Genomic DNA, 24,356 nt, shown 5'->3' on the forward strand with positions numbered 1-24,356 from the left:
TCCAGTGTGCAGCCCAGGGCTGAGAGCCACGGCCCTGAAATATAGTCACATTGCTAAGGTTAAGTTTTCACTACTATTTACTTCTTTTAAAAGAACAGAAGAAATTCCTCATCGGTGCAATCTTGGAATGACAAATAAGAAAGTGGAGAAGAGTTAACTTCTTTTCCTTACTAAGAACCATATTCCAAATTGACTGAGCAGCCGCTGGTCATGTCTATCATCGTCTTTGTTATCAAAGTCCACGTTATCCAGGGAGTGGTGCGGGGAGGAAAGGCCCAGCTGCCGCCGGCGGTTCAGTTCATATTCCCGCTGCTCAGCATGATACTCGGCTTCCTTTAACAAGCTGCAAAAGAGAGATCCGTTCCCGTTAAAAGAGCGGAAAACACCTGACGGATTGCAATTTATTTACAGGGCATTGCTTCACATCACTGGAGTGAGCATCCCTGATTGCTCGCCTTTAAATTGGTCCCAGTTATTCCTGGAAGCACATGTCTATTTCCTTACTCCTGTGTACTACGCCTCCATTTCAAAGAAGACCAAACTGAGGCCAAAAGAGGCTCCTTGTACCCTCAGTGGAATCAAGCAGAACAGAAGCCTCCTGACTTCTGGTAAACCAACTATCACACCAGAAGCCAATGCTTTCATTTCTACCATGAAGCTATATGGATCAGTGTGCCTGAGAAAATATAGGAGAACTTGTTCACAAGTGAGGAAATAGTCAACATCAAGTATTCAAAGATCTGAAAGTAAGTCAGTAACTCATTTTTTAATTTGCTAAGTAACATTCTTTACAAATAATAACTTCTAATTTTGGCCAGGGTGCAGCCAAAACCAAGTGATTTCATGCAGCACCAGCAGCAATGGAAATTCGTATTTACTTTTTTGAGAAGCAATTAAAATATACATACCATTTAACCCAGTCAACTCACATCTGATAATATAATCTAAGAAAATTGAAAAGATGAGAACAGCACTATGCACAGAAACATTTATCTGAGAGTTATTTGAAATAGTGTCTAAAAAATCTGCCAACTATCCAAAACTTCTAATGAAAGAGAGAAATAAAGAATAACATAAACATTATCTAGAGTATGTATTCTATTTTTCACGTATAGCATGCCTGGATAAAGAACTTGCATTGCGTGCAAAAGAAACTAACACAAAAGGGGGTGGCACAAAAAAAATATAACACACGTTGTTTATGTAAAAACATGGTACTAAAAAGGCTGAAACTGGAATTCACACAGCAAGATGTAAAAGAGCAAACGGCATCATTTCATACCAAAAAGGATGGTGGCTATATTGTTTACCATTAAATAGATATGCATTTGAAGAAAAATAGAAGCCCATGGGGAAAAAAGTGATGACGACTGCTGGTGATCTGGGTGACTTGGGGGTTTGGTTTTGACAAATATTTATTGCATTTCTACTGGGGGTTGGTGTGTCGGATGAGTGAGGCTGGCTCAGGACAGTGCAGGGTTCAGAGCTGCCGTACATAGGGTCACTATACGTCGCAGGCAACTCAACGGCACATGACACCACCATCACCAACTATGTACCTACCATGACATAAATGAGAAAGGAAAGAATCCCTTTCCTTAGAAACATGCACTCTAACATACATTATCAATAGTAGTAAAATTTTGCCTCAATCAATAAACACAAGCACATTGCCATCAAGTCAGAATCAACTCATGGCTGACCCTCTAGCAAGTTTTCTGAGGCTGAAGATTGCGCATCTTTCTCCCCTGGAGTCACTGGAGGTTTCAAACAGCCAGAGATGTACCACCCATCAGTCAGCAGCACAACCGCTATGGACTACGACATCAAGCAGTTAGCCTTTTTCAAGCCCCTTTTTCTGCCACATGATCGTTTCTTTTCCATGCTATGCAAATTCTTTATCCAGGTTCCTATCTCTGAACCCTGCCCTGCCCTGAGCCAGTCTCACTAATTCCTACAGTCTTCTCTATTGTCTCTCAGTTCACCCCATTACCAAGTGACTGGGGGGTCCTCCCAATACAAGCTCATTCACCCAAGCATCTCTCCCTGCCTCTCTCTGGCCCCCTCCCCCAGGTGATGATGAATACCTTACCTCATCCCTGAAGCATCTCAGAGCTAAAACTGCATTTATGTACTAAAAAGCTGACACCTGCTTAGGTTTTACAGATGATTTTAGAGCATGAGTAACTTGAGGGCAGCGATTACATTTCATTCTGTCTCCCAAGTGCAGAACACTGTATCTGGCACATGACTGACAGCTGATGTAAAGACTTTTATTGAAAGACTAAATGATCTACACACCCATGTTTATTGCGCCTTTGTTCACAATAGCAAAGAGTTGGAAACAACCTAAGTGCCCACCAACAAACAAATGAATAAGAGAAGCTCTGGTATATTCACACAATGGAATACAATGCTGCATTGAAAAACCAGGAACTCATGAAATATTATACAAAATGTGTGACCCTGGAGGACATTATGCTGAGTGAAATATCTCAGTCACAAAGGGACAAATATTCCACTGTTGTAAAACGGGACTGACTTTGGGGTTGCAGGGAGACTAAGATGGCATGAGTTATGTATATTGCATTGAAACAGATTAAGGAGAGAACTTTAAAAGCGATATATGATTAGGTATTATTGTCATGACAGGAGTCATGAATGAAGGCTGCATAGTGGAGTGGACTTGGGGGGTGGAAGGTGGGGGGCTGGGGGGCACTTTATAAAAATGAAAGAATTTTTCTTTTACTTTTCAAAGAGAAGAGTGAACTGGGAGGGAAGGGGTAGGCAGGGAGAAAAAGGCAACAATGAATGAATGAAAATCCAGAGTCTCTGTAAATGTTCATTAAAATTAATAAAAAAAAAGAAATTATCAAAAGAGAATAAAAGAAAGAATAAAGGACCATCATTGCCACAATGTGAGAGTGGAAAGTTAGTCCAAGAGCATCTTTGTGGTTGCTGATATGTCCTATAAGTCAGAACCAACGCTCTGTAAACCTGCTTATGCTCCAGCAGATTTTCAGAGGCAGGGCACTGCATGGAAGGAGACCGCCCATCTTTCTCCAGCAGAGCCGCCAGTGGACCCAAATCACCCGCCTTTGGGTCGGCAGCACCCTTCTGTATCATTGAGGCCACCGGGTGAAATCAGCCCAGTACAGTGCACACAGCCTGTGTTTTCAGGGCAAGCTGTCAAGGACGTGCCCTTACCTAATGACAGCCTCCACCGTGCAGACCAGCTCCTCGGCGCCGCACTCCCGGGTGTTGATGGGTGGGGGGGAGGTCTGGTAAAGGTGAGTCTCTGCCGCAGCCCCCACGTCGTTACTGTGATGATTTGAGTGGCATCTCTTGCAGTATCGCACGGGCCTGTTCCCGTGACGGCCACAGCACCCTGCTGAAAAGCAGGTGACAACCGCTCTTCTCACGTGGGAACTGCAATTCTAGAAGCAGAAAGCGAAACTTAATGAAAGTTCATTGCTGAGAAAAAGTTGATGAATCATTGGAATAAATGGAAACTCAAAGGCCCGCGGGAACCGATGGAGCAGCTCTAAAGTGCTACTAGTTTCCAAAAACACAGGATTATCTCTAACAAGTTAGATTTCAGCCACAGTTAAAAATAAAGGTGAGACATGTTCTCTATTAGTGTGAGTGGTAGGAACATTGTATTCATCGCTGATATATGTGAAGATGTCTGTAAATTTACTTCTTGTTGAGGAGTGATTCTTTCTAGGGTATTCAGAGGTAGGATCTGAGTTAGAATCTATTCATAGCAGACTCTCCGGCAGGATTTCAGGGGTTATAAGTCTCACGAAGGAGACTGACTATCTTTCTCCCTCAGAGCAGCTAGTAGACTCAAACAGCCACAGAAGAACCAGAGAGCTCAGATGAACTGGTCGGTAGAAACCTGCACTGCCAACCTAAAGGCAGTTCCAGCTGGCTGTGACAAGGGGGTGTCTGTTGAGTTGAGAGAAGTGTCACCTTCCAGTCAGCAGGGAAACTCTTCTAAGGACCACACCTCCGGGGCACCAATGGATGGCAGGAGCCTTAATACAGGACATGCACAAACTGTCAAATGTAACTGAACATGCCCTATCAGCCAAGATAAACTAGACAAACTGGGACCTTCTAAAAACTAAATCTCTAAGGTGTGTCAGAGTCAGTAAGATTAGCACAGGACAGGGCAGGCTTCAGAGCTATGGTGCTTAGTGTTGTTATGAGTCACAGGTAACTCAATGGCATGTAACAACCTCAATAGACTTCTCCCTAAGAATAAAGAACTTCTTAGACTGTAAACTGTATATATATATGTATATATATAACAATGCATTAACCTCTAAAATGTATAGAAACACCAAAGAACACATTCAGAGGGCCAGCAAACACATGAAAAAATGTTCAAGATCATTAGCAGGCCACCAGAGCTCCCTTAAAACCAGAGCCTTACTAATACGGGTGAAGAGAAGGCAATATGTAGCAAGGGAATTATCAGACATGGTGGATATTCCAATCGTTATGAAGCAAATGTCTATGAATAATTGAGTGAAAAATCAATATGCTTTGTAAACATTCAATTAAAGGATAGTTTTTAGAAGAACCTACTCATCCACCACTAAAACAGTAGTTTTACATCAGAAGTGAATCTTTTTTTGCTCCATTCAAAACAAATAGAGGGCTGTACCACACTGAGCTGATAACAACAGGCTTTTTCATTCGACATGAAAGCTGTGAAGAATTTAATGTCCAGTGACATCAGAACACCACACCAAACCCCAGCAAGTGACAGCCACTGACATCAATAACAAGAAAGACTTCATAGATGAAGCGACAGCGATGAGAAAGTGAGATAGCATAGAGAGACTGCCAAGTTCAGTGGGAGCTTTTGACAGCATTCACCTGACTGCTGGGTAGAGGAGAAAACAGCTCTCATGGGGAATAATCCGAAGGGCAGATAGAAAACAATCAAATCTATTAAGAGCTTTTCTATCAATTCAACACCATGTCCACAAAGCTTTTCAGTCTGTTATTGTTATTGTTGTTGTTGTTGTTGTTGTTAGGTGCCATCGAGTCAAATATGATGCTTAGCAATCCTATGAACAACAGATCTGAAACCTGCCCTGACCTATGCCATCCTCGTAATTTCTGACACATTGTGTCACTGTATAACATTCGCTGCAGTCACTAAGTCAAACCTCATGTTGAGGGTCTTCTCTTTCACTGACCCTCCACATTTCCAAGCATGTTGTCATTTTCCAAATACGCTGTCACTTTCCAAGGAATATGTCCAAGGTGTGTGAGACGAAGCTTTGTCATCTTTGCTTCAAAGCGCATTCTGGCCACATTTTATCCAAGACAGATGTATTCTTTTGACCATCCATGGGCTATTCGGCACTCTTCTCCAACACCACAGCTCAAAGCATCAATTCTTCTTCTGTCATCCTTATTCACTCGCCAGCTCTCAGATGCATAGGAAGTGATTGAAAAGACCATAACATGAATCAGACGCACATTAGTCTTCATATTAACATCATTGTTTCTCAGAAATTTGGAGAGTATCCTGACTGCAGACTTTCCCAGTGCAATACCTCTCCTGATTTCCTGACTACTGTGGATTCAAGTAAAATGAAATTATGAACCATTCCAATCTTTTCTCTACCTGTCATGATATTGCATACCAGTCTAGTGGTGAGATTTTCATTTTCTCGATACTGAGATGTAATCTCTATTGAAAGCTGTGTCTTCGGTCTTTTAACAGCACTTAAAAAGATGTAAGAGGGCCTGGTGGTGGTGTGTGTTAAATGTTGAGCCATTTACTAACTAACTAAACTAATTTACTAAGCTAACTGAAAAGTTGGCCATTTTAATCCTTTAGCTGCTGTGTTATCAAGATTATGTTCCTAGCCATTGGCTTTGACTGTCAACACCTAACTGGCCCAGAATTTGAAAAAGGGTGTGTATAAACTAATCATTATGGGTTTGGTCAGTTTTTTACCCGTCTCATCAAGTTTAAATTGAGCACATTTACAAACAAAGTGGAAATCTCATTACCAGCAAAGAAGGGGAAGCAGAGAGTGACACACACATCCTTCGAGGGCAGAGATCCCTGTGCCAGTCAGACTAGGGTCTACATGGGAGCAGCAGCCTCAGCATAGACCCAAAAACTGACAGGAGACGGAGCTGACTTGGGCCGGCTGCTCCATGAAGCCAGAGACAGCAGCCTTTACCCAGGCAAACTAGAGGACTAAATGGAGATGCCATAATTGTCAAGACTAAGGAGACTGTCTAACACTGACATAAACCATGAGGCTGAAGGCTGGAAGGCTGACAAGCCACTTGAAAAGTTTTCCTGTCAGAGGAATTGTATGCAGTCGAAATGTAACCTGTTAACGTCCTTCACAAACCCCATAACCATGAGTCTGGTTCTGTGGGATCTGTGTGGCCACGAAAACAGATTTTGGACTCTGTAGCAGAGGAGTATGATTAATGTTGGACTTAGTAAAAATAGGTGTGGGAGCATTGGAGGCCATGTCTGACCGGGTCGGTATTCATTTTGTACTGTGGATGTTGCTGATGAAGACAGTTCCCTCTTGTGGAGTTAGTACAGGTCAGACACAGCTGATCCCCATGCCTCTCCCTCTCTTTTTTACAGCCACTCTGTGGGAGAAAGATGAGGCAGTCACCTCCAGTAAAGATTTACAGCCTAGGAAACCTGATGGAGGGGCACTAGGCGTCAGAAAAAACTCCACTGCAGTGGGGGTGCGTTTTGGTTATAAGGATGTAAATATCTCAGGGAATATAATCCCTAAATCTTCATGAGTTTAATGGGGATTTGAGAACCACCCATCCATGTGAGTGGTTAACAGGGGGAAAGTCAAGTACAAAATGTATGTCAAAATGCTGTGAGTCACAACTTGAAGAATGTCATCAATGTCACGGAATAGAAAACTCAGATTGATTCTTGTCAAGTCAAAACAACTTGTAGTTGACTCTGCAGCCAATTTTCGGGAGCCTGTCAATTTCACAAGGGGATGATTGCCCATATTTCTCCTGTGGATCTGCTGCTGGATGATCCAAACCACCGCGGAGGTCCCACTATTGGGTTAGAGCATAACCCTCCAGGGACACCACCATTCATACAAATCCCATATCAAAGAACTGCCAGTTACAATTTAAGGAACCTAATCAACGTCATTGATTAGTAGATGTAAAAAAATATACACGAGTGCATGCTTTGCTATGCATGTTTTCAAGAACAACAAAAAATAATTTAAAAAAATTACCAATGTATGTGGATGACCATACACAAAGCTTGAATTTCACTTCAATTTTGGCACTAGGCTGTGGTTAATCTCCTTTTTCACATCAACAAATAATAAAAGCAAGATGGAAACATTTAGGGGCTGGCCTTATTCAAAATCTGTGTCAGAAATCTATATTCAAAATCTATATTTCCATTGCTTTGCCAATTTTAGTATTTTGCCATCCATCTTTTCAAAAAAATTAGAGCACCCTAGTGGCAAGGAATTATGCTTCCAGCCCAGAGGTAAATAGTTTGAATCCACCAGCTACTCCACTGGAGAAGGATGGGCAATCTCCTTCTGAGCAATATGTTGTTGTTGTTGCTGTTGCTGTTGTTGTTGTTGTTAAGTGCCATCAAGTCATAGGCATCTCATAGCAGCCCTATGAACAAAAGACCTGAACACTTGTATAACTTCCATCCTTTTCTCCAGGTTCATAGGGTTTCCAGAGGCAAGCTATTTTGGAAGTGGATACCACTCCTGCTTCCAAGTTTGTTTTAATCTGGGAGCTCCACCAAACACTGTCCACCATGAGTAACCATTCTTGCATTTGACACATCAGTGTCACAGTGTTCAACCTCTGAAAACCTAAGGTGACATGAGTCAGTTCTAACTCTATGGTACTCAACAAAACCAGTATTTTTTTATTAGTATGTTTTTTCTAACTACTTCACAACAGTATGTTTCCTTTGCATCTAAAGCCCTCTACTTCTTCACTTTTTACTACTTATACGTTCTGACTTGTCTAAGGAGGTTCTTTTTCTGACTTTGTGACCACCTTTTCCATTTTTGCACTCAAAGTCTCATTCTGTGAGCATGAAAATTCATATTGGTTTGGGACCTCTCCTGATCACCCACCACATCAACACGACTAAAGCACTAGTGGAGTTATGTGAACACCACGAAACCACTAGTGTTGGGGTTGTTGTTTGATGCCATCTAGTTGAGGACAATGCAAAGCAATTCTAAGGCAACATATTTGAACCATGCCATCATCCAAAGCCATCATCACCATCTCCAGCACATTTAAGTTCATTGCTGCTTAAGTGTCAATCCATCTAGCTAAGGGACTTCCCCTCTTTCACTGACTCTCTACCTTTCTAAGTGTGATATTCCTTTCCAAGGTACAACCTCTCCTAGCGATATGCCCAAAATATGTAAGATGAGGTTTTGTCATCCTTGCCTACAAGGAGCACTCTGGCTGCACCTTCTCCAAGACATACTGTCTGTCCTTTTGTCAGTTCATGAGATTTTCAGCGCTCTTCTCTAACATCAGAGATCCAAGGCATCAATTCTTCTTTTGTCATCCTTGATCATTTTCCAACTCTCAGATGTCTACTAAGTGATTTTAAAAGACCATGACCTGAATCAGACTCACTTTAGCCTTCAAACTGATGTAATCTCTCCTCAGTAATTTGTAGAGTTCCCTGACAGTACACTTCTCGAAGGCAATATGTCTCCTGATTTCCTGACTGCAGGTACCAAGGGTGTTGATGGTAGATCCAACACATGAAATTGTTGACAACATCAATCTTTTCTCCATCTATCATGATGTTGCTTGTTGGTCCAGTGGTGAGGATTTCTGGTTTTTTAATGATGGGGTGCAATCCATATTGAAGGCTGTTGTCATTGATCTTCTACAGCAAATGCTTCAAGTTCTCCTCAGTTTCAGCAAGCAAGGTTGCATCATCTGCATAGCTCAGATTGTTGATGAGTCTTCCTCTGATCGTGATGCCACATTCTTCTTCACAGAGTCCAACTTCTCGAATGATCTGTTCAGCATACAGATTGAACAGATATGAAGAAAGGACACAACCTTAACATACACCTTTCCTAATGTTAAACTATGCAACATTCCTTTGATCTATTTGGACAACAGCTTCTATGTATAGGTTTCACATGAGCACAATTAAGTGTTTTGGGATTCCCATTCTTCTCAACATTAGCCATAATTCTTATGATTCACACAGGCAAATGCCTTTACATGGTCAATAAGACAAATAGACATTCTTTTGTTATTCTCAGCTTTCAGTGAGGATCCATCTGGCATCAACAATGTTATCCCTGGTGCCATGGCCTCTTCTAAATCCAGCTTGAACTTCTGATGATTCTCTACTGTTCTAGCCATTCTTTAATGATCTTCTGCAGTATTTTGTATAATGTCATATTTATAGTATTGTTTGATGATTTCTGCATTCTGTTGGATCACCTTTCTTGGAAATGGGAAAAAAATACAGATCTCTTCCAGTCAGTCAGCTAGGTAGATGTCCTCCAAACTTCCTAGCACAGACTGGTGAGTGTGTCCAGGGCTGCATCTGTTAGTTAAAATACATCAATTGATAGCCCATCAATTCCTGGGGCTTTATTTTTTTCCAGTATCTTCAGTGTAGCTGAATCAATGTCAGGGTAATTATTTGTGTCAATGTTTATGTCTTCCTTTTGGCTATAACACCTTACTTCTTTGGGATCCATGATGCCATATAATAAGAGTAAGTGAACATGAGTTTAGTGGGAAGCTAATAATTCCAGTCAAGTCTTGCTATTTAAAGACTTGCTAATTCCCACTATATTTTCTACTGCCCAAACAATATTCTAATTCTAGCAGTCTTTTTAAAAAATGCCTGACCCTTCTGACTTAGATTTTTGACCATTTTCCCTCCAGTTTAAGTTTTAGAATGCAACAAATAAGTTTAGATGCATAGAAAAAGGATAAAATGCTAACAATCTTTCTAAAAGAATCCATTATATAAATAAAGCAGACACAGGAAGCTCTGATGGCCTAATGACAAGAAGCTGCACTGCAATACCGAAAGCATGTGGTTTGAATCCACCAGATGCTCCACTGGAGAAGGAGGGGCAATTTCCTCTAGTACCTGTCAGATCTGATTTGATGGTACTCAACAAGAAAATAAATAAACTTTAAAAATCTTTAAATTAAGCAGATACCAACTACATAAGAAAGAAATCTAATAGGCCTCTTTTTTAAAATAAATTTTTATTTTATACTGGTTTACTTACAAAGTTCGTATACATTGTTTTTCACACTGTATCTTTCCCATTTCCTTTACCCAACCTGCCCTCCACCCACCAACTACTGCGCTCCTATGATGAACAAACATACTCTGCCCCCTGTCACCCATCCTCACCCCTCTGCTCCCACCCTCTCACCCTTAGATCTTCATATATGATCTAAAGTAATGGTCTTTTACAGTATTTGTCCTTATGGGAACTGAGTTAGTTCACTTAGCATAATGCTCCCTAGACTGTCCCAAGCTAGGTAATGATTTACAAAATCATTGCTCCTATGTGCTGTGTAGCATTCCATTGTGTGAATGGACCATAATTTCTCAATCTCTTCAATTGTGATTGGACATTTGGGCTGTTTCCATGATCTTGTGGTGGTGAATAATGCTGCTGTGAACATTGGTGTATAAGTCTCCGTTTGTGCTTCAGTTCTCATTTTCTCAGGGTATATTCCAAGCAGTGGAAGAGCTGAGTCATACAGAATGTCTATGTTCAGCTTTCTGAGGAAATATCAAACTGTTTTACAGAGTGCTTGTACCATTTTACAATCCCACCAACAGTGTGTAAGAGTTCCTATCTCACCACATCCTCATTTATTTCACCAACATTTATTTCTTGCTATCCCATTAAACTTTGCCACTGCTACTGGGGTTGAGATGGTATCTCGTTGTAGTTTTGATTTGTATCTCTACGCTTTTTTTGCATCTCTTTGATTTTACCAGTTATTTTTAGCATTTCTTCATGTGTCTGTTTAATAACCACCTTTTGAAAGGGACAAGGATTTATGAAATGTCTACTGCATACCTGATCTAAAGCCCCAGGGGCTGTAACAGTGAGCAGAGCAGAGTGCATGAAGATGGTATAGGGTCAGGCAGTGTTTCACTCTCTGTACACAGCGTCTCTATCAGTGGGAGTCAGCTACACAGCCCCTAACACAACAGCATCAAACATGTGCCTACTGGGATGGGGCCAGTGCTGCTTACTGACTACCTTTGTTTTTTTCTTTAAGTTCCACTGTACATACTAATACATATTTGAAACTATGCAAATAATGACACATGAACAATGCCTTGGTTAAATGCCTGTTCTCTAGAGGTACTTAAAAGCTTCATGTCACACACTTTAGGCATGTTGTTAGGAGAGGCTATTCTTTGTAAAGGGACATCACACTTGGAATGGTAGAGGGTCAGAAAGGAGAAAAGACCTTCGCTGAGATAAACTGACACAGTGACTGCAGCAATGGGTTCAAGTATGTCAGAACTGATGAAGACGGCACAGGATAGGGCAGGGCTCACATCTGTTATTCATACAGTCTCTATGATTCATATTCTACGGGACCTAACAACAAAACTTGGACCAGTGTTGGGACTACCTTCTAACCAATTAAATGGTATTATGTGGCTTTCAAATGTCAGATTCAAGAGACCTTGCAACTTCCATTCTTGCTCTCCTGAAATACTGCCGCCTTGTGAGCAAACCTTGGTTAACCTCCTTGAGGATAAAAACCTCATAAAAAGGCAACTCATATGGCTCCTGCTGAGGTCCTAGCCACGTGAGTGGGGCCGTCTGGGAAGAGCAAACTGTCAGCTCGTCTGCCAACTGATGGAAATACAGACAGATCCTAGGCAAGACAACGCCCAATCTGCCTACTGCAAACACGTAAGTGAGCCCAAAAGGATTCAGTAGAACTGCCTAGCTATGCATCAATGCCAATGAAATTATAAACATATGAACAGTATTATTATAAACTACCACATTTAGGATCACTTGTAAAAGGACAGCCTTCCAAATATACTCATGCATGGCCAATGTCTCAAAATAGTTATAATGACTTGTTCAAGGCCACATAGGCAAGTGACAATAGTATTGGCCAGACACAAATGTCTCAAACAATCCAAAGCCTTTATATAACATAACACCACTTTCTCTTGGACATTTCAGCTAATAGAACAAATAAGTAAGATAGAAATGGATTTGTTGTTGTTGTTGTTATGTGCTGTCAACTAGGGAAACTTACAAATAGTGGCTAAAGAAATTGTAAAGAAGGAATAGTTAAAGAAATAATTCAGCTTTATATATAAATGAATATTTTCTATACATAGTCATACTGTACATATTATATATATGTGTGTGTATGTATATGTACACATGTATGTGTATATATGTATGTATGTATATATGTGGGGGATATATATATATCTCTTGGAAGAACTTTGTTTGGTTCCATAAACACTCTTGGCACCAGCAGTCAGGAAATCAAAAGATTAATTGCACTGGAAAAGTCTGCTGTCAGAGACCTCTCTAGAGTACTGAAAAGCAACGATGTTAGCCTAGAGATTAAGGTGTGTCTGATACAGGCCATGGTCTTCATAATTACTAACAATAACTAAGGATAATAGAAGAAGAATCGATGCCTTTGAGTTGTGGTGCTAGAGCGGAATCTTGAACATACTGTGGACTGCCAGGAGAACAAACAGGTCTGTCCTGGAGGGGGTGAAACCAAGCTGCTTCCTGAAGGCAAAGATTTTGAAGCTTCACCTTACAGACTTTGGGCACATGGTCAGGAAGGACCAGTCCTTGGAGAAGGACATCATTCTTGGAAGGGTGGAGGGACAGCACAGGAGAGGAAGATCCCGAATGAGATAGATTGATTCAGTGACTGGAGAAATGAGCTTAAGTCTGTCAGAGACGATGAGATTGGTTCAGGATAGGGCAGGGTTCAGAGCTACTGTACACAGGGGTTGCGATGAGTCATAGGCGACTTGATGACATGTAACAACAACATCTTGGAAGAATTCCAGTCAAAATGCTTCTTAGATGAGAAGACAGGGAGATGTCACCTCATAATCTTTAGATATGTTATCAGATGGAGTGAAGAAGGACATCAAACTTGGTCAAGAAGAAGGTCAGCAGAAGGGGAAGATCCTCAATGACATGGACTGACAGAATGAATGGCTACTACGATAGACTCAAGCCTCGTCATCACCGGAAGGAAGAGACAAGGCTGAGGGCAGCACCTGCTTCTGCTGGACTGGGGTCAATGAGTCTGACCCATCAGCACACCTAGCCGCAACAACACTGCACTACTACTGCACGCCATTTCCAAAACAAATTTGTTTTTAACATTCATTATTAAAGGTGTTATTCAAACTTTTTAGTAAATAAAGTCCTATCTCAGAGTTAAACATATACTTTCATTTCAGATGACTTACTAAAGAAATTGTGCTGAAAATGAGTGAGCGAAAGCGGAAATGGACATACAGAACGTCTGGACATAGCAGTCTGGCATGCTAAATCGTTTCTTCTCTCACAAGAACAGTGACATGTACACACTGAGAAACCATGGTGCAGAAATGAGGCAGATGTCAGTGCATGAAGTTACAAACAAACACAGCCAGTCATGCCCCACCACACAGATGGGTCGCTCTTACCTTCTTCTGACATATAGCAGATATTTCAGCTGTAAGGGGAAGGTATAAAAATATCAACAGAGAAAAGAGCCCATTTTCAATAAGGGCAGCCAGCCATAACCAGAGGTGGAGAACAGTAAGTAAGACCATGTCTGGACCTTGCCAAGACAGTTCTTAACTTGTCTCATTTGACATCTACTTATATCGGCCTTTATTTCACTCAAAAGGCACAAAAAAAAAAATGTACAGTTCTTTCTAATCTGGTAGCGACTCTAAGATTTCTATTTAATTGGATTTAAAATGCCCACACACTGCAAATATTTTACTCTTCTTACAAGAAGTTCAATCTCTTCAAACTTGATTTAGAAATTAGATATATGAAAGCTCAACGTGTGAATCTCATTGTACAGAAGGCAAAACACCACCACCAAAAACATGGCTAAAGTGTCTGAATTGAAGGCCACGGGGTAAGTCTCTAAATTCCATGTTTGCTTTCTTCTTTCTTCTACAACAGTGATTTAATGTGATATATACAAGCTTCACCAGGGGGATGATTTACTATATCATAACTGCATAGAATTTAGTACATTAGTTTAAATTAGTTTAGTAGCAATTTGGACAAGACATGAACTGACAATTCAAAGCCATGTTAAACAGTGAATATCAGCCATGAGGTTATTTAAGAGAAGATAGTTTTCAAACCCTGGGTATACCAGGTCAAACTACTGTCAAACTAATACCTACTCACGGGACTGGTTTTAATGAACGGATAAGAATTCATTTTAGTGGGCATGGCAACTGTTCCCGTGAAAACAGATGCTTACCAATACTTGAAAACAGTTTCTCTAAAAATCTCTTAACAATGCCTCAAAACATCAAACTAAAATCTTATTTACAATATAATCTATCTTACAAATTGTTAAAGAGATAAAAGCTAAATATCTTCCATATCCTGGCTGGAAATCTAATTAATGGATCTAAATAATGAATTGACGAAACCCTAGTTTTAAAAATGTTTTTGTGTAATAAATGGTTGACAGTTTAATATCCTAGAGTTTATCTGAAACAACCTGAGGTTAGTGTCACATCTATAGATCAATAATAAAAACATATTATTATCTTTCTTCTAAAGATTAATACTATCTACAGATGATGATCAGGATTCAACAACTTACTTGATATAAATAATATAACTAGAAGTGGGCTTTACATAGTAATACATTAATAAGTCAGTCTAAGTTGGTTTTGCCCCATAAATATTTCTTTTTTGTTTTTAAAGATGAAGCAGTAATCTTTTCCTTTTTTATTTCTTAGTACAAGATGTTCTTAGTCAAATTCTCAAATGTCTCTTTGGAGGATGTAGCATCTCCCTTGCTCCATTTTCTAAATGGGAGGAGTGAAGTAAGTAAATTTTTCTTCAGGTTGTGACTATGCTATGTAGAAAGACCAACTACCGAAAAAGAGAGTATAACTAATTCTCACCTAAGAGTTTATTAAAGACAAAAGTACACAAAGTTTAACTGACCTAAGGTTTTGTGTTTCTTCTCAAAGAGGACTTTCCCTGTGAATTCTTTTATGATCTACACACCAGGTTTCCCCTGCACTCCTGACCTGTACTGGCTGTGCCTTGGTTTCGCCCACATCCCATCACTCCTCTTCTTTCCTGGATACTCTTTATTACCACTTTAATCCCCACTTCAGAAACTCATGTTCATGACTTTCCTGCGCACAGAAAATGATCTTTCTGGGGCCCACTTAGCTCTCAGCCCTAGATTTCAGAACTCTAACATACTGTAAGGCCCATTACAATCAACTGAGATGGATGGTCAGATATTATGTATTCTTATTTTTCTGTTGGGATGATTAAAGTACAGAAAAATTAATCTTTTTCTTGATAGAAAATTAAATTCTTTTTTAAAACCCACAAAAGACAAAGCTAGTGACAACAGGAGAGAAGCCCTTTCATCAATCCTCTTCCTCTTCGCATGCCTTGTTTTGTTCTCCCAGGGCACAGCCAAGCACCATTGACAACATCCGCTATCTGTACAGAAAATCCCTCAAAACACATGTTAGCCATAGAGGATTCTAAATCAGCATCTCCCTCTTATTACAGTAGAGATGGTACCTCTTTCCTCAATACAAAATATGTACTTATATTACAAGCAAGATACTGGTATAATGTTTTATATCAATAAATATTCATACACATTGGTTAATATCTTTATAAAATAAAACCGTCCCAAAGAAGAAGAGACATTGACCCTGTCATTAGTCATGATTACACACTATTCACCTTTATGGAAGTCAAACATACCTTGGGGCAGAAGAACATCAATCAACCATTCACTGTGGTCTCTATTTAAAAAAAAAAAAGCGTTTTTGAGATTCATTGAAATGTTACATTACACATGAATGTTTATGAGCTGCACACAATTTCTGAAAGCCTTTGAATCATAAGCAAGAGCACTATCATGATAAGCTTTTTGAAAGTCTAATACATTCCAGCTAAATTATAAATTAGAGGCATTTCATCATATTCCGTTCTCTTTAAATGATACTTTACAGATGTTAATTAAGCCAGCCAAAATACTGCATGATCCGTGCAAAGCAGAGTGTGATTCTGTGAAACTAAGGAGCAAAGACAAGCCGTATGAATTCTGTGTCATGTTTGGAAACCAGTTTTCTTTTCCATTTCTTTTTCTCTCTGGCTTTATAGGAGGGCTGCTTCAAACCTGGGGCTGCTCTGTTAGATGGAATTGCTTTCTCATGGCACGTGTGGAGAATGAAAGACGGTGGCTTTTTCAAAGCCGGAATCTTCCAAACACAAGTTCTCTCCATTAACTCTTAGGCAAGCTAACCTTTGTAAAAACACCTTATGGGAACCTGGGGTCATGGAACCGATTTAAGCCCTTCTCATTGCTCCGATACTTACCCTGCGATTCTCTGGCTGCATTCTTCACAGAGATACAACGGAGGGGGTTTGTCACCCAAAGCTACTGATAGGGAAGCGTCTATACACATCTGAAAAAACATGGAAATGACAAAATGAGCTTCCTGCTCCTGTTCTCACATTCTCTAAGTTTGTCAACACAAATGTTTCCGTAATGATGGGTTTTCAGGGGAAAGACACTTGTATTATAATCCATTTACCCTTTTCCTGCACCTTATTACAAATCAAAATTAAGGACTTTAAGTGTGGCCACTGAGGTTCTTCATTTCTCTTCTTATTTGCAAATTCAAGAAACAAATAGTGTCAGGAAATAGACCCTCATTCCAAAAAGATAAAATAATCATCATCTTCCACAGAGGCTTTAATGGTACATGATTCAGATAGCAATTCCTTCTCTAACCTGGTACATCCCATCTAGTAATCTTTTTACGAGTCATAATTATGATTAAAATTTAAAGATTATAAGTTCAAAATGCTGGAACAATAAAGAGTTTTGCAATAAAAGAGTGGCATCCACTTCCATAATAGCTTGCCTCCGGAAACCCTATGAACCTGGAGAGAGGATGAGAGACACCCAAGCGTCAAGGACTCTCCTTCATAGGGTCACTATGAGTTGCCTGCGACTTGACGACACTTAACAACAATAACATCAACATAGAGAGGTCAGCTGGCCCAGTGGACAGAAGGTGATGCTACCAAGCCAAAGGTGGGTGACTTTTAATTCGCGGCCCTCGGGCCTGATTTTCATTGTTTTTGTTCAGACATTCCTCTAGGTCGTATAGCCCTGGTGTCCAAGTTGCTGTACAGCGGTCACTTGTGGTTGCTTTGAGGCTGAACACTGTGACACTGATGTATCAGATGCATTAATGGTTGGCTACCCAATGCGGACAAAGAGTGGGGTGGAGCTCCCCGATTAAAACAAGCTTGGAAGGAGGAGTGGCATCCACTTCCATAATAGCTTGCCTCCGGAAACCCTATGAACCTGGAGAAAGGATGAAAGGCACCCAAGCATTGAGGATTCTCCTTCATAGGGTCGCTATGAGTCGCCTGCGACTTGATGGCACTTAATAACAACAACAGCAACCATTAATGCTAAACTTGAGTGCTTCAGTTTTCTACATCGAAGATTCTTGTGTGGATGATCCCATACTTCGTTTTTTTTTTGTTTTTTTTTTATTGGGCTGGTTATTTTTCCTTCCATTCATGATCTGGAATTTGTTTAACTCCACCATGGTTTAGTTTTTATTATATATGGCTGAATTTTCACTATGTTCTGGTGGCATAGTGATCAGGTTCTGCACTGCTAGCCCAAGGTATGTGGTTCAAATCCACCAGCCACTCCGTGGGAGAAAGATGGGTAATCTCCTTGCATGTGATTGACTGCCTCTGAAAACCCACGGGAGGGTCAGCTATGAATCAGGTCTGACTCTAAACTTTCTAACAAGAACAAGAATGTGTGAGCAGATGGTTCAAAACCACCAGAGGGAGAAAGATGGGCAGTCTGCTCTTCTGAAAACCTGTTAGAGAGTCAGCACATACGACACAATAACAACGTGTGTAAACAAAACTATAAAAACTGGAAATGGGACAGACTTGGTCCATTGAGTCATTAAACTTGCCATGCCCTATCCGGCACAATCTGTATGTAGGCTGCTAACCAAAACATCTAGCTTCTGCCATCCACCAGTAAATTCCACAACAAATTCAAATCCACCAGCAAACTCCACAGCAGGAAAATGGGCAGTCATCCTCCTGTTAAGATTAACAGCTTCAGAAACCGTACGGAAGGTCACTGTGAACCAGAATCAGATCTGGATGGCCAAGAGTAGGCATGAATTTATGTATATGTTTATATACACCTCTGGGCACCAAAGTCTTCACAAAACAGTCTTCAAGTAAAACCAACTAATATCAAAAGTAGCAAGAGTATGAGAATAGCACAGGACTGGGCATTGTTTCATTCTGTCATGCATGGGGACACTGAATCAGAACAAGTAACAGCCCCTAACAGCCCTATCTAAAGCACAGCACAATACAATACAATTAACTATACCACCTGACACAGCCTCACCGGAACCCTACTGTAACTGCTAGATTCATATAAAAAAAGTCTATCTTGCTACTTATTGTTACTAACATAGATAAATTTTTAAAAGATAGCAGATGTAATAGGTAAAAATAGATTTCTTATATAGCACTTCATTCATTCTCGAATGGTGTAACTCAAAATATGTGTATTAGGTTTTTACGGTAATCTGTTCCCCGCCCCCTCCCCCCAGTCTCTCCTACGTAGCCTATCTATCACATAAAAAGTACAGGAGTTTGACTTTTATAAAATACATATTTTGTAATTCCATTGCTAAGACAGTCCATCTATTCTTATTACAAAATGTTTTCTTTTTAAAAAATCACATTTTCTAGATCTTAAGTTTGCCTTCAGCATTTAATTCAAAGGGCTTCCCTCCTAAAAAAACAAACAAAAAACCAAAAAAAGCCAAAAACGACATAACAAACCAACCCCTTTGCTAAACTCTTCAGCTGAAAATTCTGTCTAAGGACTCTGCCAGCTCAGGATAATGAGCTTTTCCCCCTTCTAGAAACACCTGTTAGGTTTTCCTTTCGCCAATTTTCTAAGTCAAAAGCTATTGCCATGGAATCAGAACCAGCTCAAAGCCGACCCTCCAGCACGTTTTCAGAGGTGGTAAATTGGAAGGGAGGGGACTGCCCATCTTTCTCTGACGGATTTGAACCAACAGAGGCTCCCATCTCTGCTAACAGAGCAACTTATTGCAGGCTCCACCACCAGGTCTTTCTCTTTCTACGGGGTCAGTGTGATTTCTGCCAGATAGAGTTTCCTAATTCCATTCACATGGGAGAATTCCTGAAACAGTAAAACGATATTAAAAAGTTGGAAAGTAGTCAGTTGATCTCTGACCTGTTGTTGTTGTTATGTGCCATCGAGTCGTTTCCGACCCATAGCGACCCTATGCACAACAGCTCTAAACACTGCTCTATCCTGCGCCAACCGCACCGCCTCTGACACACCCATCCCGATTACCCCAGTCATCGAATCAATCCATCTCATAGAGGGTCTTCCCCTCCTGCGCTGTCCCTCCACCCTCCCAAGCATGATGTCCCTCTCCAAGGACCCGTCCCTCCTGGATTGGTGGAAGATCTATTAACAATCTCCGTTATGCAGATGACACAACCTTGCTTGCTGAAACTGAGGAGGACCTCATGCACTTGCTGCGAAGGGTCAAGGACTGCAGCCTTCAGTATGGACTGAGGCTCAACGTCAAGAAGACAAAGATTCTCGCCACTGGACCAATTGGCAGCGTCAGGATGGATGACGAAGAGATTGAGAGTGTTCACAGCTTCACTTTGCTCGGCTCCACAGTCAACACTCTTGGTACCAGCAGTCAGGAAATCAAAAAGCGTATCGCGATGGGAAAGTCTGCTGTTAGGAACCTCTCAAAGGTATTCAGGAGCAACAGTGTCTCTCTGGAGACTAAGGTGCACCTGATACAGGTCATGGTATTTGCAATCGCTTGTTATGCATCAGAGAGTTGGACAATGACTAGGGAGGACAGAAGGAGAGTGGATGCTTTTGAGCTGTGGTGCTGGAGAAGGGTACTGAATGTACCATGGACTGCCAGGAAAACAAACAGATCCATCTTGGAGAGGATTAAACCAAGCTACTCCTTGGAGGCAAGGATTCTGGGGCTTCGTCTGACATACTTTGGACATGTTGCCAGGAGGGACGGGTCTGACCTGTTAGGTGACTTAATTAACATGACCCATCAAATTCTTGACTAGAAATGTCAGTTCTGCTTTCCTTCAAACAAGCTGTTTCACACTCAGCTTAATGTGCTCCAATCTGGTTATCACATCTACTGTTTCTAAATATAATAAACACCCAATTCATGTTGCTGTTGTTGTTAGGTGTCATCAGGTTGATGCTGACTCGTATCAACACTGTGTCCAGCAGAGAGAAATAACGCCAGTTCTGTACCATCCCGACATCTACCCTGTGCTTAAGCCCATTTTTCCTTTTTTGGTTTTTAGTCCCTGTGTCACACTATGTCATGGAGGGGGGAAATGTATAAAGTACAAAAGAAAAGTCAAGATGCAATTACATAGATTCTGGTGAATATTGCTAATTTCTTTTTCTACTGTGAATATAAATATACATTCTTGGAGGCAAGGATGGTTAAACTCTGTCCTACATACTTTTGGTATACTGTCAGAAGGGGCCATTCCTTAGGAAAACGGAGGGTCAGTGCAAGAGAGGAACACTTTAAATGAGATGAATTGATAGAGTAACTGTAGCTATGGGGTCAAGTATGTTGGAGTTGGTGAGTTTGGCTCAGGATAGGGCAAGGTTCAGATCCATTGTTCATAGGACCACTGTTATTCAACTTGATATCATATAACAACAATTTTTAAATAAAATTAGCACCGTACTATATTCTTCTAAAATTTGTGTTTCCTATTAACATTATGTTGTAAGTATCTGGATATTGGATACCCTTTCTCTTCCTGTCACGGGATGATACTGGTGGTGGTGGTGGTGGTGTTGGGTGTCGGCAAGTCAAGTACAACTAAGAATGACGCTATGAACAACAGATGTGAACCCAGTCCTATCCTGTGACATCCTCACACTTCCTGACACATGAGAGCTCATTGCAGCAGTCGCTGTGTCTATCAACCTGGTTAAGGGTCTTCGTCTCCTTCATCGACCATCCACCCTTCCCAGCATCATGTCCTTCTCCAAGGAACAGCCCATCCAAGCAACATGCCTGAAGTTTGTGAGACAAAGCTTTATCATCTTTGCCTCCAAAGAGCACTCTGGCCGCACTTTCTCCAAGATATATTTGTTCTTTTGACTGTCTGTGGGATATTCAGTGCTCTTCTCCAACACCACAGCTCAAAGGCAACAATTCTTCTTCTGTCATCCTTATTCACTAGCCAGCTCTCAGATGCATAGCAAGTGATCAGAAAGACTATGGCCTGAATCAGGCTAAGGTGTGTCTGGTTTGAGTACAAGTTTGGAAAATAATCATATTAGAAAGAAATATAATACTGGGTCAGATCTGTTGTCATAAAAATACGGTTCCAGGACAAGACTGTTCTAAAAGGTAATTCAATGACATTTCTGAAAAAATATAGAGTAAAAATAGACAAGGAAGCACTTCAGAAGAAGTGGGGCTTAGAAAGTAGGTTGGCTGCTGGTTCAGCCTAGTCTGAAAGGCTGCCTATGGAGAACAGTCTGTGAGCTGAGAGGTAGCCCAGGGGACTGGGATGGACTATCGACCTACAAGGAGAGAAATATGAATTTATGATGATTCTGTGAGGGGGAGGCCAGAAACTATAACTAATAAGGATGTCAGAGAAGTTCTGGGAGTGCAGTCAGATATGAAGTCAAGGGAAAACAACAGGGAGAAAAAAACAGAAAAGACCTTTTCTAGGGGAGTCAAAAGAGGCTGTAACTTAGACAAAAAAAGAAGAAAGGAGGAATACAGAAAAGGAAGAGAGAAGCACAAAAGACTTATTACGAGAAAAATTACGGATTCTATGAATAATGAACTTAGCTCAAAATACCTCCCACTGTAGAAAAGTATCTTTGGTCTCTGAAAGCTCACTAGAATCCAAAAGAAAGTACACTTTGTAGAAAAGAAGAGGCCCACCCACACTTCCACAAGTGGATTACCCTAACTTTTCCGTTTTCACATGTTATCAGAAGGAACTCGTCCTTGAAAAAGGATATTATGGTTGGCAAAGCTGAGATGCAGTGAAGGAGAAGACCTCAAGACAGAATGATACAATAACTAACAAACAATGAGACTGAATGATACAATAACTCTAACAATGGGGAGATTGTGGGGCTGGCAAAGGATAAGGTAAGACTTCAATCTGTTGTATACAGGGATACAGGGAGTCAGAGGAGTTGAATCTATGCATCTAACAACAACAATTCTTCTTAAACATAAAATAATTCGATTTGTCTTTTTTTATACATGCCTATTAAAAATAATTAGAAGCATATGTTATAATAATACAAGCAGACCGTTTAATAGTATAAGTACACAGTGTGATTACTGATGGTATTGTTATTATTAGATGCCATTACATTATGTACAACTCATAGAGACCCTATGAACAACAAACCTGGCCCCCGTCCCATTCTGTGCCATCCTCACCGTAACGTACACACTTGAGCCCACTGCTGCACTCTGTCATTTCATCTTGTTGAGGGTCTTCCTCTTTGGCTGACCCTCCACTTTTCCAAACGTGATTTTGTCTTTCCAAGAAATAGTCTTTCCAAGCAACATGCCCAAAGTACGAGAGATGAAGCTTTCCCCATATATGCCTCCAAGGAGCATTCTGGTTGCACAGTTTCCAAGATGTATCTATTTGTTCTTTTTACAACCCATGGAATATTCACAACTCTTCTGGTAAGGAGCTGAGCTGTCAAGTCAAAGGTACAGAGTTCTAAACCACCAGCTGTTCTGCAAGAGAAAAGATGGACCATCTCCTCCCTTTCTATTTCAAGCCTCTGAAAACATTTGGAGGAGAGTGTCCCTTGGAGGCAAAGATGATGAAACTCCATCTCACATACTTTGGACATGTTACTAGAAGATGCTATTCCTTGGAGGAGGGACATCATGCTTGGAAAGGTGGAGGGTCAGTGAAAGAGAGGAAGACACCCCACCAAATGGATTGACACAGTGACTGCTGCAGTGGGCTCTGGTGTGTCAGAAATTGTGAGGATGGTACAGGATAGGACAGGGTTCAGAACTACTTTTGATGGAGTCACTATAGCTCATACTTGACTTGATGGTATCTAACAATACCATCTAGCAATGACATTTATCTACAGAATAGAGAAGCTAAAAATCTCTAAACATCAGGTTTCAAAGAGTAATGATGAACTCTAAAATTCAGATGAGATGGATTCAAAGCCATATTTTGGTCCTAATGGACAGAGTTCCCTTTTCTTCTACTTCAGTTTAAAATTGGACAATTGATGATATGTTCCACAATCAGCTCCTGGTCTGGCTTTCAATGCTGATATTGAGCTTTTCCAACTTCTCTTTCCACAGATACAGTTAATTTGATTCTGGTATAGTTCATGAAGTAAAGTCCATGTACATAATAAGTACTATTTGTTTTTTGAGGTGATTTTCCCCTACATTCTTTAGCTTACAAAGTCAGTGGTTGGTTCATATATTTGAATAAAAGTGGTATCAACAAACCTTCCTTGTATGCATATAGACAGTATCCTTTCACTCACAGTATTATACTTCAGGCTAGATCTTGAAATATTCTTTTTTTACTATTTGCAATACCATCCTTCTTCAATTTGTCATTCCTGGCAAAATAGATTATATAAGTGTCTAATTCAAAGGAGCTAATACTAGTCTGTCTCATGTGACCAATGCCTAAGAGGTTAATGTGTCCTTTTTCATTCTTTACAACTTCCAACTTTCCTGGATTCATGCATCATCTCTTCTATGTTCTCATTATTAATGGATATCTGTAGCTGTCGCTACTCATTTTTGAGGGTCTTATAATCCGAGATTCTCTGCTTTCAGTACTATATCTAAAAATGTTCCTCTGTTAACCAGGAGTCCAAAGAGGGACTCTCATTTTTTCATAAATGGATGGCCAATCCTGTTT

General features: G+C 40.5%; 1 protein-coding gene across 1 annotated transcript in view; it reads right to left on the reverse strand.

Annotated features, from left to right (window-relative positions):
* The window catches only part of UNC79 (unc-79 homolog (C. elegans)), a 291,864-nt gene that overhangs the window by 192,030 nt on the left and 75,478 nt on the right, over nt 1-24,356 (reverse strand). The window contains exons 8-12 of the mRNA XM_006879101.1: nt 16,659-16,747; nt 16,041-16,081; nt 13,748-13,776; nt 3,208-3,437; nt 172-343 (exon numbers count right to left, since the gene is read on the reverse strand). Of these exons, the coding sequence (XP_006879163.1) occupies nt 172-343; nt 3,208-3,437; nt 13,748-13,776; nt 16,041-16,081; nt 16,659-16,747 (561 nt within the window). The remainder of the gene's footprint in view (nt 1-171; nt 344-3,207; nt 3,438-13,747; nt 13,777-16,040; nt 16,082-16,658; nt 16,748-24,356) is intronic.

Source organism: Elephantulus edwardii, unplaced genomic scaffold (assembly GCF_000299155.1).
Source record: "Elephantulus edwardii isolate Elephantulus edwardi_28Jun2011 unplaced genomic scaffold, EleEdw1.0 scaffold00002, whole genome shotgun sequence".
NCBI classification, from domain to species: domain Eukaryota; kingdom Metazoa; phylum Chordata; class Mammalia; order Macroscelidea; family Macroscelididae; genus Elephantulus; species Elephantulus edwardii.